Here is a 13,466-nt window from a genome sequence, read left to right as displayed (position 1 = left end):
ATAGCAATCAATCTAAGTTTAGTCTCTTAGCTATATTTTCTTTTTCAAGAATGCCATGCATGTCCATTTAACCACTTTTTTCTTATAAAATCATGGAACTTTCCTTGTGTCCTGATAATATCTAAAGATGTACAGAGAGATGAGCAACAAGCGAAGAGGCATGCATTAATAATCTGTTACTTCCATACAGCATGTTATCATATTTCTAGAGGAACATATTCAAAGCATGTTAGGCCTTATATGGAACATTTTTCATCATGCTCATTCTAACAAGATTTTGAAAGGGAAGCTAACTTTTAAGCTCAGTTTTTTTTTTGACATCAATAAGCTGAGAATTTATACATGAACTATATTATATACATTTGTTCTTTTCCAAAGTTTAGAAATTAATGGAATGTAATGAAAGGCTAGGCTCAAGTTAAAAAGTATATTATATTCATGCATGGAAGGCACACACACCAGCTTCATCAGCAAACTCTAAAAACCATATATGTGATGAACTTACAAACTTCACACCGATGACAATACCATTCATTACCTTAATAATTTTATTTTCAAATCTTCTTTAAAATGATTCTCTCTTTTAATAAGATAGATGCAACAGCATTTGTAAATTGTGTTGCTTTGGGCCAGGGCCCATAGAACTACATTAACATATATTTAAAAGGCGAGAGTAACCTTGCGTAAGAAGATAAGTGGAAACCTAAATTGCCGACCATGAGGCCGAACCTGAGATCTTTGGTCGCGAAGGTAAATCTCGAGAATCAGATTGCGATCTATCATCTGATTTCTAACTGAATTTATGTTCACAGGCTTACCGCGTTCGTCAAGGGCGTACTTTCTCATCCTCCTCCTCCTCCGCTCCCAATCCTATCGATGACAAAGGTTACCCACTGATGAATTGGGTGTTGTATTTGGAGGGAAGATCTAAGTTCTTTGCTTTCTTCTGATTGTAGGGGGAATTTCTATTTACGAGTGGCTCTTACCTCGAGGTTTTGCAACGTTAACGGGGTTCGTTGTAGGTAAGATTCTATACTCTTTACTTACACCTCGAATTAGATTAATAATCACGCTTTGTTTCTTGTGTTTTTTTTTTTCTTTTTTTTTTGTATCAAGCTTCTTACTTTACGGGAGATAGTGCTTCCAAATTTGATGAAATGGTGAAAGAGGTAAGCTAATAAAACATCATCATGGTAATGCAGTTGAATTGGCAATATAGTGTTTTAATCCTCATGGTAATCTTGTGTTTTCAGTATAACAAGGATGCTGCGGAATTCTTGGAGAAGAGGGGAAAGCTGCCGCCTAGTTGGGTGGACTCTGTGTCCAAATCCTAATAATCGCAAGGTTTGGTGCACCACCCAAAAAAAAAGAAAAAAATCGAACCGGCCTCTATAGTTTGTCTCCCTAATTCGTCATATTATGTCTGGTTAATGTAAGAGAGTGCTTATGGGCATCATCGTTTCCATGGATTTGTTTTCTCTTGTGTGGTTTATAGTTCTGTCTCCCTCGTAGTAATTTTATGTCTGGTTCATGTAATGAAGTCTATTTATTCCCTTTGTTACCTATGATATTCTTTTCTCACGCATACATGACCCATGTCACCATGCAAGAGGTTTTGAAACCCACGAACATGAAGTTACTTGCAATTATCAGTTATAATTCAGAAAACGGTGAATTGAAGTAAGAAGTCAAAAGATCTGTTGCTCTGGTTCCAAATCAGAAAACCCCAAGTGAAAATCTGACTTGCTTATCGCGGCCAATGTCTGAGTCCATAAATTCCAACATCGTTTGGTTATAGGTGGATAACCTGAATCGTTTGGTTGGTGGCAAAGATGTAGTTTGGCTTCCTGATGTTGACACCATCTTTAGCCCAAGACTTTGCAAGTCAGTTCAAGTTGCAGAAAGGTTGTCTTAAGTTCAACTACTGTTCTTGTCCTTATTATTCCAGCAAGCAAAATTTCAAATATGTTTTAGTTACAATAATGTGACCATTAAAATGTAGTGAAACACTAACGCTCCACGTATTCCCCCTATTCGTTATTTCCTTTTCAACACCATAGTATGTAACATGCCGAGTCCTTTCACCAAAGGGAAAATCCATCACACCCCTGAAGATGAAAGAATGTTTCCAATTGCATCTCACATGAAGAACCTTAGGCAATCAGTCGCAACCCGCAAGTTATCTAGGAGAAGCTGCTTGATTCCTGGTAGTACCTTCACCTTGACTTGCCTGCTTGTCCAAGCCTACTAAAAGATTTTGGGAAATCAACACCTTCAGAAAGAGTTTTCTTTTGATTTCTGCTTAGAGAAGGAATAGAGGACTATCTTGCACGACATGATTAAGGAGCACGCTTGAAAGAAGTAAAAAGAAGCATTCATGGAAGGCCAATCAAGCCATGCAAATGAGATATGAGCAACAAGCGAAGAGGCATGCATTAAAACCCTGATCCAAAGAACTCACTGATATGAAAACCGAGTGTATCCAACTGTAACAAGCGTGGTATGAGACTGCTGTAGACAAATAAGCTTGTATCCAACTGTAATATGATCTTCAAGAATCTGCTCAGTACATGTTTTGTACTTCATATCCTCTTCAGGTTTTGCATCTTGTTTCCAAAACATCAAGTTCCAATAAGGCCTCTCCTCGTGCTCTTCACCAATAATATGTATGACAGAAGACACATGAAAATCTGCAACGCTTCTGTGCTTCCAACAGTCCCTAACATTGTGGTGCGGTGTCCCAAGTTGTTTTTGAGCCCCAAGTTACTGATTCTCTCCGAATTTTTTCTTTTGCCTCTGTCTGCGACTGCAAATCTTGACTCCAAACAGTATATCACTTCGCCACTATCCTCAACCATAGGACCAGAATCTAGCCCCCAACAACTCAGTTTCTGTAAAAGACAGAAAATGCCTCAAACTCAGCTGCAGATTATTTGGAAACTGCCACAAATTGTTGTAATAGTCCTAAAGAATCCTTGCAATCCCACCACGTTGCATCTTATTCTAGTATGCATAATTGAAAATATCATGGAATCTTGCAGTATGTCTGACAAATGATTGATCACTTGGTCTATTAATAAAGAATATCTACACTAGTCCAAATTCCAATTATTCAAAAAGGCTACATGCGATGGTTTTTGAGTTTTTCCACGCATTCGCCAGAAGTTCTATCAAATGTTGTGTGACGATGCAGCCTAGTTTGTGTATTACAGTGTGCACATGTTACAAATAAAATGCGTGCTAGTAGCAAATGTTTTTAATTGTTGTTCATTTATAATAAGATTTTGAACACAATTCTCTTAAGAGTTTTGTTTTGTTTCTCCTTAGTTTAATTGGCAACTTAGGTTTATAAATCAGGTAAACTTTAATTTTATTTTAGTAATATTTTTTACTTTTATTCATTTTAGATAATATAGTTTATATGACATTGACAATTACATTTAATGTTAATTTATATTTTTGGTAAACTTTTAAAAATATGGTAATAACTTGACATTCTTCTGTTAAGATTTCCCATTTGAGAAACTCTTTTCAGTATTACATCTAATGTCGATTTATATATTTGAAATTTTTTTTTAGAATATGGTAATAACTCATAAATCATTATTAAAATAAATGTATTAAAAAATGGCATTACAAATTTCAAAATATCATTTAATAATTTATATATTTTTAAATTATACAATTTTATTACTAAAATTTACAAAAAAAAAAGTATACAATTTTTTTAAAGAAAATTATAAAAATTTGATCCGCGAGAGATCATTTGTAAATTGTGTTGAATTGGGCCAGGGCCCATAGAAGTAAATGAACATATATTTAAAAGGCAAGAGTAACGAAACCTTGGGCAAGAAGAAAAGTGGAAACCTAAACTGCCGACCATGGGGCCGAACCTGAGATCTTTGGTCGCGAAGGTAAATCTCGAGAATCAGATTGCGATGTTGTGTTTTGTGAGCGATCTATCATCTGATTTTTGACCAATTTTATGTTCACAAGGCTTACCGCGTTCGTCAAGGGCGTACTTTCTCATCCTCCTCCTCCTCCTCCGCTCCCAATCCTATCGATGACAAAGGTTACCCACTTCTTCTCTTTCCCCGTGATGAAAGATAAATCAAAATCTCGAGAAGTCTATTTGTATTTTGATATCTGCGATTGGTCTTTCAGGAAAGAGATCGGTCATCACCCCAGTCTGGGAGTCTGTTAATCGTCTTGCCCCCTGGTTTATTGGTGGATATGTGTTTAAATTTGGTTTGGGTAATAAAAGTTGAATTTTGTTTTCCCTAGTTAAGAGAAAAAGACAACATGTTCATTCGTGTTTTGCTTTTTTACATATATCTCAGAAATCTCGGCCTTAATGAAATCCAAGCTAAAGTCTATTGAGTTGCACGAAGAATATTTGAGAGAGTTTGAACGTTATCATCAGGAAAAGGGTATGAATCTTTCCCCTCTTTTTTATTTTTGGCTTTTGAAGTTCAGATTGAAACTAACTCCTATCTCTGTGCTTTTTCTCTTATTTCGTGCATTCAGAGCAGAGCCGTAGCCTCCGTCCAGTCTCCTAGAAATGTAATGAAATGTATCTATTTGCAATGCCAGTGAACTTAATTATCTATGGTTGTGATGTACTTGTTTTTTTTTTTTTTTTTTTTGGCGTTTATAAACATTGGCCTCTCAGACTTCTTTACGTATCCTTGTTTCCCACTTAACCGGGGTGCCTGCCTTGTTATATCTATCATGTGTATTCAACTTTTACTCCATTGAGAGTAAGCTATCTAAAATAAATGATGCTTATTGTTATGGTTGTTTCCGCTTGCAATTTATTGTTATTTGTTTCCGCGTGCGTTGTTGAAGCCGGGCCAGATCCCAATGGAAGACATCTAGCATCTGATTGGTTATGATCATCATTGTAGCCGGAGGAAGATTATCCTCTCGCCATTTCACCATATCCTTGTACATGAGCGCGCACGTGCTTTCTGTTTCATTACAAAGGAAAGACATATTCACTATAGATATACAAGATCTAACTACAAACTATTTTTTGTTTATATATATATATATAACAACAACTAATTGGACTAACCAGATCTGATATGTACCACCGCGACTCCAGTGGAAGAGAGAGCTTCTAGCAGGTGGTCAGGGGTTCGTTTTTGGTCTCCATAGGCTTTGATGGAGACAGGACAAAAAAAGGGAACCACCGATAATGTTACCGTTAAAACACGTTTATAGGTAACTTTTAACCTTGTGCCTTAGGTTAATTAATTTAAAAAAAGGGAAAACATGGAGTAAAACAAAGGGACGTCCCTTAATTAAGCGTTTGAAGACATGTTCCTTGGTGCGACATGTCACAACTGTATTGGGTAGAGGAACGGTGAAGTCGTTCCTGTTTCTTTCTCTCTTCTCTTTCTCTTCTCGTATTGGGTAGAGGAACGGTGAACGGTGAGAGCATGTATCAACATCGACGCTCTAGACAGTATTCTCTGTAAATTTGGGTTTGATTTTCGCAGTTGCAGACTTTTTTGGTGTTTTCAATCTGAACCAGAGCTGTTCTTCAAGTGTTTTCTTTATCTCTGTTTCAGATTGATTGAATAAATCTTCTGGTCATTTTGATCAGATTTTGTTTTCTGATTCGTTAAAAATCAGAGTTTAAAGGAGTTCGCAGTGAAGATTGAAGTTTGTGAAAGGATGGTGATCGAGGAAGGAGTGCTCGAATTGGTACAAGATGTTTGAAGATCAAAGTCACGATGAAGAAGGAGATGTGGTTAAGAGACCCCAAATAGGATCGTACCAATATAGGATAGAAAATTAAAGGTTTCCAATTACATCAATTAAGTTAAGTTAATTGATATAATATTGGTTAAGAGACCCCAATGGGGTTGTACCAATAAACATGCCCTTAGTTTCTATTGATATTATCGACACTATATTTAATTAGTCATGAAATATAGTCGAACATATACTTCTTTATGAACTTTACTTTCCAAAAATAACAACTTAAAATGGAATTGATAGTAATGTGTGATAAGCTATATATGTATTTCATAACAATCATCAATTTTTTTTATTTTTCTTTTGCAATATTCTTCAAACATTGAATTTTCAATGTTGATTATTTTAATTTCATAGGGCTTGTTTGATTTTCAAGAATTTTTAAAAAGATTGTTAGTCATCAAGAAAATAGAGAAAATAAAATTTACATGGAAGATTGGGAAATGGAACAATTCTAACAACACAGTCAACAATGGAGAAAACAAACATTACAGAAAACGACTAAATAATGAAAACTAAAACATTGAATAAAATAAATAATTATGTTTTATTTCATATTTGTTTTATAATTATTTAATGTCTGTATAATTAAAACTTAAGATTCTCTTAGAAAAAAATGTATCTTGAACTTGTTGCATTTACTATCATAATTATAAAAGGCAAAATTAAGGGGAAAGGAAAGTAGGTTTGAAGAAGAGTTCATGAACCACTACACTATGACACCTCTAACTGTTTCGGCGCCCCTACATTATTTTCAAATTCTGGCGTCTAAAGCCCATATTTACGGGATTTAGCCCAGCGCCAACCATGCCTCCTTGCCATCATAAGACCACCTCCATCAGTGTCTCTTAAGGCATATTCTAAAAAAAACAAGAAAAAAATAAATAAAAAAGGATAAAGGAGCAAGAACCGGTGTCTATTTTAGGATTTTTAGAGGTGTTAAGAGCCTTACATGTCACGTTCTTATTCGACCTCCCATTTATGTCTCTCTCTTTCCTCCTCCAATCTAGATCACCCCATTTTCTCCTACGATGATGTCATTTTTATTTAAACTTCTTATGTATGCTTTTTTATGTTATTAAATTTAATCATTCAAAAACAAAATCCAATCATTCAACTTCTATTAAAAAAAAATTAAAAACCTCAAAGAGATTCTCTCATTGGATCCAAAAAAAATTAATTACTCTAAGAAAGGTTCTAAACTCCTCAAATCACAAAATTAACTATTAAATTATTCATTAGAATCCATAATAGGTTCTAACCATTGAACTTGCTCTAAGAATCTATTAGGTTTAATAAGACCGGAAGCACACAAAAAAATGTGGCCGCTTTCTTAAAAAAAATAGAGAAAAAATATGTTGTAAAGGAGAGTTAAACCAGATTGGTAAAACAAAGTCTAATTTCTAGAGTTAATACCACTAGACTAAGACAGTCTTTTCAAAAATTTGTGGCCGGAATAGTTTCTTAAATATATTGGCTGGAAGCATGTGTTTCATTGGCTTGGTCCAAGGGCTGGTGGCTCTGCTTCGATTTGTTGTCTTTTTGCATTGTTTACATTTTATCCATATATTTTTGTAAAGGTTTTTTTGTCTAAGCTGAATTCAATGATACAAACAATAACATGCAATAATCAAATCTCTGTGTAATTACTAATTACAATTGTTAAATAGATATACATGTGTTGAGAAAAAAAAAAGATGTACATTTACAAAATAAGAAAGTAAAGCACTTTCTTTGAAAAATTCATAGAAATTGAACTTTTGCACGAAAAAATAAAAGAGTATTTAAATATTTAGTGGAAAGTAGAGTGATTTAAAAAAAAAAGTAGAGTGATTTAAGAAAAGTAAAGATCCTGCATTAATTTTTTTGGGAAAGAATCCAACAATCAAGTTATAATATATATATTGAGCAAAAAAAATCAATTTTTATTTATATATTTATAATAATATACTCCATCACTGTGATTTTAACTTTTCTAACATTAATTTTTTTGGTAAAGAATCCAACAATATTGACTTCTCCATTCAGATCTTGCATTAAATTCAATTAACTCTGAAATATTTTTCCTTAAGGAAGTAATATCAACATATATGGAAGATTTAACTCTGGTCAAAATAAAAATAATAGAGGGATATTAAACTGAGACTTTTCTTGGCAAAGAGTGTATAAATAGAGTAGATGTTAAAAGTTAAAACAAAGTCCATAGTAATAAAACTTAAAACATATAATGGATATCAGAAAACCCTCTATCACTTTCTTTTTTGTAATAACATTGGTAACCTCGCTGTCTAGCTACAACACTTTGGCCGCCTCGGGTATTATACTTACCAACAAAATATTATTTTTAGTTATTTTCAGTTTTCGTTGATTATTCTGAAAGAAATTGTCGATTTTTTTATTTAATGAATCGGCAGTGACCATTTATATGCATGTAGTATACATGTTTACTTAAAGGAATATGACTTTCAAATAATCTTGTATGGTCTATAGATAATTCAATTATCATAATTGTAATCTTGACTTGGATTGTATTTGTGTAGTGATTAACTCAGCAAATGGTGATGTTTGCGATGTTCCATGTGTGCCTGGAAAGTACGAGCTTTTCGAATGTGCCCATGACTGTATGGTGGATGGGTTCTCTACAGGATATTGTGATAAAAAATCTCAAAAATGCTGTTGCACCAACAAAGGGATTTAATATCAGGTCTTTGAAAATTGTCTGAGGCTTCAGTTATGAAGTGTAATGTTGAATGAAATAAAACAAAATTATTATATATATATATATATAGGCTTCATAACTTAATTATTTATTTCGACGTCAATATATAGACAACAACAAAAGTTCAGAATTAAACTGCATATTCCTATTATTAATTTGACAGATTGTTAACTTACCTTTCAATGTTGACATCGAAATCGCAAACCTTTCAACGTCAACAAAATGCAGTCTCAAATACAGTTGACATATATAGAAAATTAACAACTATATATGCACCCCACCCCACCCCCTTACCAAAACAGTGTCAACTGTAGATGTCATGATTTTATTGAGTATGTCGCTTTGAACATAGCGTGTTGTTGTGAAATGCAAATTAAAGCGTTAATATAAGCATAGTTACACCATTGATATATTTCATTATAAACAAAGTACTTTTACAACACAAAGTTAAATAAAAACATGAAACAACTAAACCATAAAAAGTGCTAAGCAATAGATGACAAAACATGAACTGAATGCCAAAGGAACGGCTCGAGACTGCGTAGATCTAAACCCAGGCCCTCCATAAAAGAAATGGCTCTTCCATTCATCGGTATATTCAGTCTTGACGTTGTAGGATTCAGGGTTTGTTACTATTTTCTTGATATTTTGGATCGGCTGCAGACTATTGTTGTTATCTATGAACTTGAGGTTGCGGAAATAGCTGCTTTTGCCGAATCCTTCTTTGGGGAAGTGGCCAGACCCCATTTGAGTCTTTGTATGGCGGCTGAAATTTTGCAAGTTTAAGATTTCACCGCCCCATTCCGCGATGGTTGCGTAATCAGCTAAGGTTGTGAAAAGTTCTTTCGGCCAGTAACCTACCAATAAGTTACTGGGTCCCAAACTCAGCCACCAATTCCCATAGATACGATCCTATCAAAACGAATACATATAAATGTTTAGGAATTGAAACATATAGAATTTTAATAAGAAACATATATATATGTAAAGCAGTGGGAAAAAGAAACGGACCTTCCATACAAGTATGGTAATCTCGTATTGACTACCTCCGAAAGAAGAAGTGGGAGAAATAGCTCCACCAAGGACAATACTGCTACTAGTTTGTATAAAACCAGAGCATCTTAGGTTATAGCATCCGTTCTTATACGAATCACTCTGTAAAATGTTACATTATTGTTACCAACAAAAATAATAAACTAATTCAAGTTCGTGTTATTCTAGATGGTTTTAATTAATGCATTAATACAAGCAAAACCAGTAGTATGGATGCTTTAAAACTCAGTTAAAGATTAACAACTGTTTTTTTTCTATTTAGTGTTTTTTTTTCTATTTAGTGTAAATATTTTTAAATCAAATATATAATAATGATTAAACATTAAAATGTGATTTAAATTTTGTAGAAGATTCAAATTTTGTTTGCAATTTGGGTCCTAACAAAATTAATTTGAAAAGTATGTAGAGTTAGCCCTGAGAGTTGAAGGTCCAAAGGTCTAATTATTTTTCGGCCTTCAAAAATATGGAAATCAAAATATCACGGGCCGGAATAGAATTTTACAAGGCCTTAAACCCTTGTTCTGATTTCTGTTCAGGGCCGGGTCTGTAAGTATGTGTTAATTTTGAAAATCTTATTATTCTTTTTATTTAAGTTTTGTTAACTCCATATGTTTTAAAAGTTTCTTTTAATATTTGTATATATATAGATATTCTTGTAGTAATTTTCCAACTCACAATGTAAAAATACGCCAAGGAGAGAGTAATAATCAATTTAAAAAACCAATTACATTTATTTTAATATATTGATTTGTTGCTTAACTTTTGAAAAATGTACTGTAAATAAATTAAATATAATCAAATTTTGTAAATGTAATTTAAATATTTAAATATATATACATATTTAAAATTAAATCAAGAGATTTTATTTTGTATATTATAACTTAAATTAAGAGATATTATTAATTAATGTAATTTTGAAAACATATTTCACGATATTTGTATCCACTTTATTGTCCTCTAGTATTGTTTTTTATATATTGCATAATATTTTTGTATAGTATAGAAACTAAAAATAGTATAATATCCACAATAAACTTATAATATTACTCCTTTATTTTTTATTTGTCACAGTACTCTTTGCTCAAAGTAATACAGTTATTGTATTACCAAAATATTAAATAATATTAATAATGTTCTATAACATAAAATGCGATAAAACTGATAAAGAAACTTACTGTCCAAAAAATAAATAGCCTCGGTTTGTTATCGCCATACAACGTCGGAAGAACCTAAATATTTGAATAATGCAACCATGTTAGTTTATTAATAATAGTACGTATATATTTGATGAAAATTATGGAAACATCCACAATCAAAAATTTAAACCAACCTGCCAGCCAACCTCTAGGGTGTTAAGGTCATTAGTCTTATATTTTCCCGAGCTAATCCAAATCTGAGATATAGACATCTCCTTTCCCTCTATCGCCGGATCCCATACGTTAATCGTGGCTTTTGCTCCGTATAGTTCTGGTGGGCTTTTCTGACTTATGATCGCATACTATCATTCCACACCACATATAATACGTAATTAGATGGTTGCTTGAAGACAATGTCAAAATTAAAAAGCTAATAAACACACAAAATTCAGTGTACGTAGTTTTAATTTCAACAGCGTTTGACTTGCTTTCTAATTAAAAGAAAATTTAAGGCATATCAAAAATAATAAATAACTGAATAATTTTAGAAAACCAAGAACCAAGAGAACCTGAAAAATCGGTTGCGCATATTAATCAATCTAACTATCTAGAATAGTTTTATAATATACCTCATGTCCACGATTGTAACTGGTGAAATCAGGCCCTGTCCGGTCAGTCTTACTGACACTGTAGTTCCGTACTGGTACGGTTCCTTCCGGACAGTTGACAGTACTAACTTGAGCTTCCCAAGTTTCCAGTTTGCTTTTCTTGTCTGCTTCGACTGTCCGAGGAATTTCGGACGGCCATTCCTGTTTTTTTTTCTCAAAAGCCAAAAATATTATTATTTTATTTTAAATAACATTAACATGGAAGTACAAAATTAAAAATGTAAAAAATCAAGCGAACCTGAATTTTATGATTTTTTAGTAAAGTGCTTTCAAATGCTGGCTGCTTTATTTTATCCATACATTCGACATCATCTCCATCCGAAGTCTGTTGAAGATAAATTTCACAAATACATAAAAGATTAGTATAATTACTTTAGTTCAAAAATTAAGTGTATGATATATGGACATGTGGATGCGGTGTTCAAACGGGGTAAAGGAAAAAAGATTTTAAAAAATTGACGCTGCAATTTTTCATTTCTTGAGTATTTTTTTTTGGTTGGAAACACATGCACATACGATGATGACGGACAAATGATCCTAGTTTAATAGCGGATAATTAATTTCTACTAGTTTAATAGTTGATATAACATTAAAACTCGGTTGTTTTTTGTTTTTCAAAGAAGTTTAGGACAAAACTTTTAGAATAGTGAACTGGATCAGCAACAAAAACCATATAAGTAAAGTAGAAACCTTAATAGTAACTGCAACTTTGATGATGGCTAGAACAAGGATGAAACGAAGAATCTGCGGGAAATCCATTGTAGAATCACGCTCTCTATCTTCTTTTCTCACAGGCGATCTCTGGAAGTCAGCGTTTTCTCTCTCTCGATATCTCGCGTGAACTATTGTCTCTTATGTTTTGATTACTCTCGCTCTCTTCTGTTTTTAAAGAGTTTTTTTTTTGAGTCGACGAAAGAAGAATCCCATGCAAAGAAGGCATGTGTTCATTATAACGACCAAACAAGAATGGTTTCTGTTTCTGGTAAGTGGTAACCGTGTGACGTTCAAGTAGAGAATTTATACATGGGCCATGTACATCCGTTCTTTTCAAAAGATCAGTTCTTTTCAAATGTTTAGAAAACAATGGATCCAATGAATTAGGCTAAAGTTAAAAAGTAATATTCATGGAAGGCCAGGGGCGTAGCCAGTGCATGACCAATGGCGGCACGTGCACCTGTGGAAGGCACACCGGCTCCATCCGCAAACTCTAAAAACCATGTGAGCAACTTACAAACATCACACTATATAATGACAATGATATATGACCAAAAAAAGAAGAAAGTAACTGGATACATGACTCATCATTTATGTCGATTTATCCTTATTGCTTGATTTCGAACTTCATAAAAATGTTCTTGTTTAATTTCACACTTGATTTGCTCTGGCTTATTCCTTTTTTATTGTAAAGTACTAAAATAGATAACTCTCTCGTTCCCTTGGAAACAAAATGTTTTGGGAATAGCTTACTCGTGTTTAGATTATCTTTTCCTCACATTTCTTTCTTTAACTTTTTGTGTGTTTTACCTTACATATAATTAATAACCATGTTTTAACAATACATATAATTAATAACCATGTTTTAACAAAAAAAAAAGCCTTGTCTACTAAGAAATACCCTATTTGGTCTACAACATGAACTAAAGTGTAAAAGACAATAATCTAAAACTTCAACTTGATCCACTCCATAAACCACATACGATTTCATGATATTTCAATACTTATATGTTTTGTAGACGTTAGAAAATTCAACATCTACATAGGCTCCACTAGAAAATAATTAGTCACATAAAATCACAAGTTAGTTTACTCCACGTAAAGTAATTCTTTTTTGTTTGCAGAAATATTTACATTTAAGTTCGTCTACGATACGATTAAACATGTCTACATTAACTAGATACTTATCAAAAGAAAGTTAGATTAAACAAATATTATTTAGAAGATTTCAAACTCGGTTCACTCTCACTGTATAGACATTTTTTAACAATAGGTCCTAAATTTAATTTGGTCCATGGTATAACTGATAAACTAAAGATATCTAATAAACCCAAATAATTTAGAATTGATATACAAGAGGAGCTAACTTCGTCAAACAAGACAAAATGCTTAAATATGCTTTATTTTAAT

The 13,466-nt window shown here is 33.0% G+C and overlaps 2 protein-coding genes and 2 long non-coding RNA genes across 13 annotated transcripts; 2 read left to right on the top strand and 2 right to left on the bottom strand.

Moving 5' to 3' along the window:
• The first annotated feature begins 624 nt into the window (after positions 1-624).
• On the top strand, positions 625-4,794 carry LOC103866041. 5 transcript variants are annotated; one of them, XM_033289924.1, is made up of 5 exons: positions 625-750; positions 813-885; positions 4,165-4,254; positions 4,341-4,430; positions 4,533-4,794. In XM_033289924.1, the coding sequence occupies exons 1-5, from the start codon at positions 718-720 to the stop codon at positions 4,538-4,540; spliced, it is 294 nt and encodes a 97-aa protein (XP_033145815.1). In that variant the 5' UTR covers positions 625-717; the 3' UTR covers positions 4,541-4,794. The 5 variants fall into 5 exon arrangements, with proteins under 5 accessions (XP_033145815.1, XP_033145813.1, XP_033145814.1 ...); XM_033289922.1 differs by having other exon boundaries at positions 626-750; positions 4,528-4,794; XM_033289923.1 differs by lacking the exon at positions 813-885 and adding an exon at positions 3,997-4,072 and having other exon boundaries at positions 692-750.
• LOC103866040 lies at positions 4,627-5,222 on the bottom strand. The gene is made up of 2 exons (XR_632498.2): positions 5,078-5,222; positions 4,627-4,970 (listed from the first exon to the last, which is right to left on the bottom strand). It is a non-coding gene; the product is annotated as an uncharacterized LOC103866040 (long non-coding RNA).
• A 55-nt stretch (positions 5,223-5,277) lies between these two features.
• LOC103866045 lies at positions 5,278-8,548 on the top strand. 6 transcript variants are annotated; one of them, XR_632500.2, is made up of 3 exons: positions 5,278-5,552; positions 5,641-8,081; positions 8,307-8,548. It is a non-coding gene; the product is annotated as an uncharacterized LOC103866045 (long non-coding RNA). The 6 variants fall into 6 exon arrangements; XR_004457376.1 differs by having other exon boundaries at positions 5,287-5,489; positions 5,577-8,081; XR_004457377.1 differs by having other exon boundaries at positions 5,288-5,489.
• A 317-nt stretch (positions 8,549-8,865) lies between these two features.
• LOC103866047 lies at positions 8,866-13,074 on the bottom strand. The gene is made up of 7 exons (XM_009143921.2): positions 12,033-13,074; positions 11,581-11,667; positions 11,304-11,483; positions 10,869-11,036; positions 10,714-10,767; positions 9,497-9,640; positions 8,866-9,397 (listed from the first exon to the last, which is right to left on the bottom strand). Exons 1-7 carry the CDS (start codon positions 12,099-12,101, stop codon positions 8,954-8,956), a joined length of 1,146 nt encoding a protein of 381 aa, XP_009142169.1. The 5' UTR covers positions 12,102-13,074; the 3' UTR covers positions 8,866-8,953.
• Positions 13,075-13,466: the final 392 nt, after the last annotated feature.

This window comes from Brassica rapa, chromosome A04 (assembly GCF_000309985.2).
Source record: "Brassica rapa cultivar Chiifu-401-42 chromosome A04, CAAS_Brap_v3.01, whole genome shotgun sequence".
Taxonomy (NCBI): Eukaryota; Viridiplantae; Streptophyta; class Magnoliopsida; order Brassicales; family Brassicaceae; genus Brassica; species Brassica rapa.
This window is presented reverse-complemented; position numbering and strand designations above follow the sequence as displayed.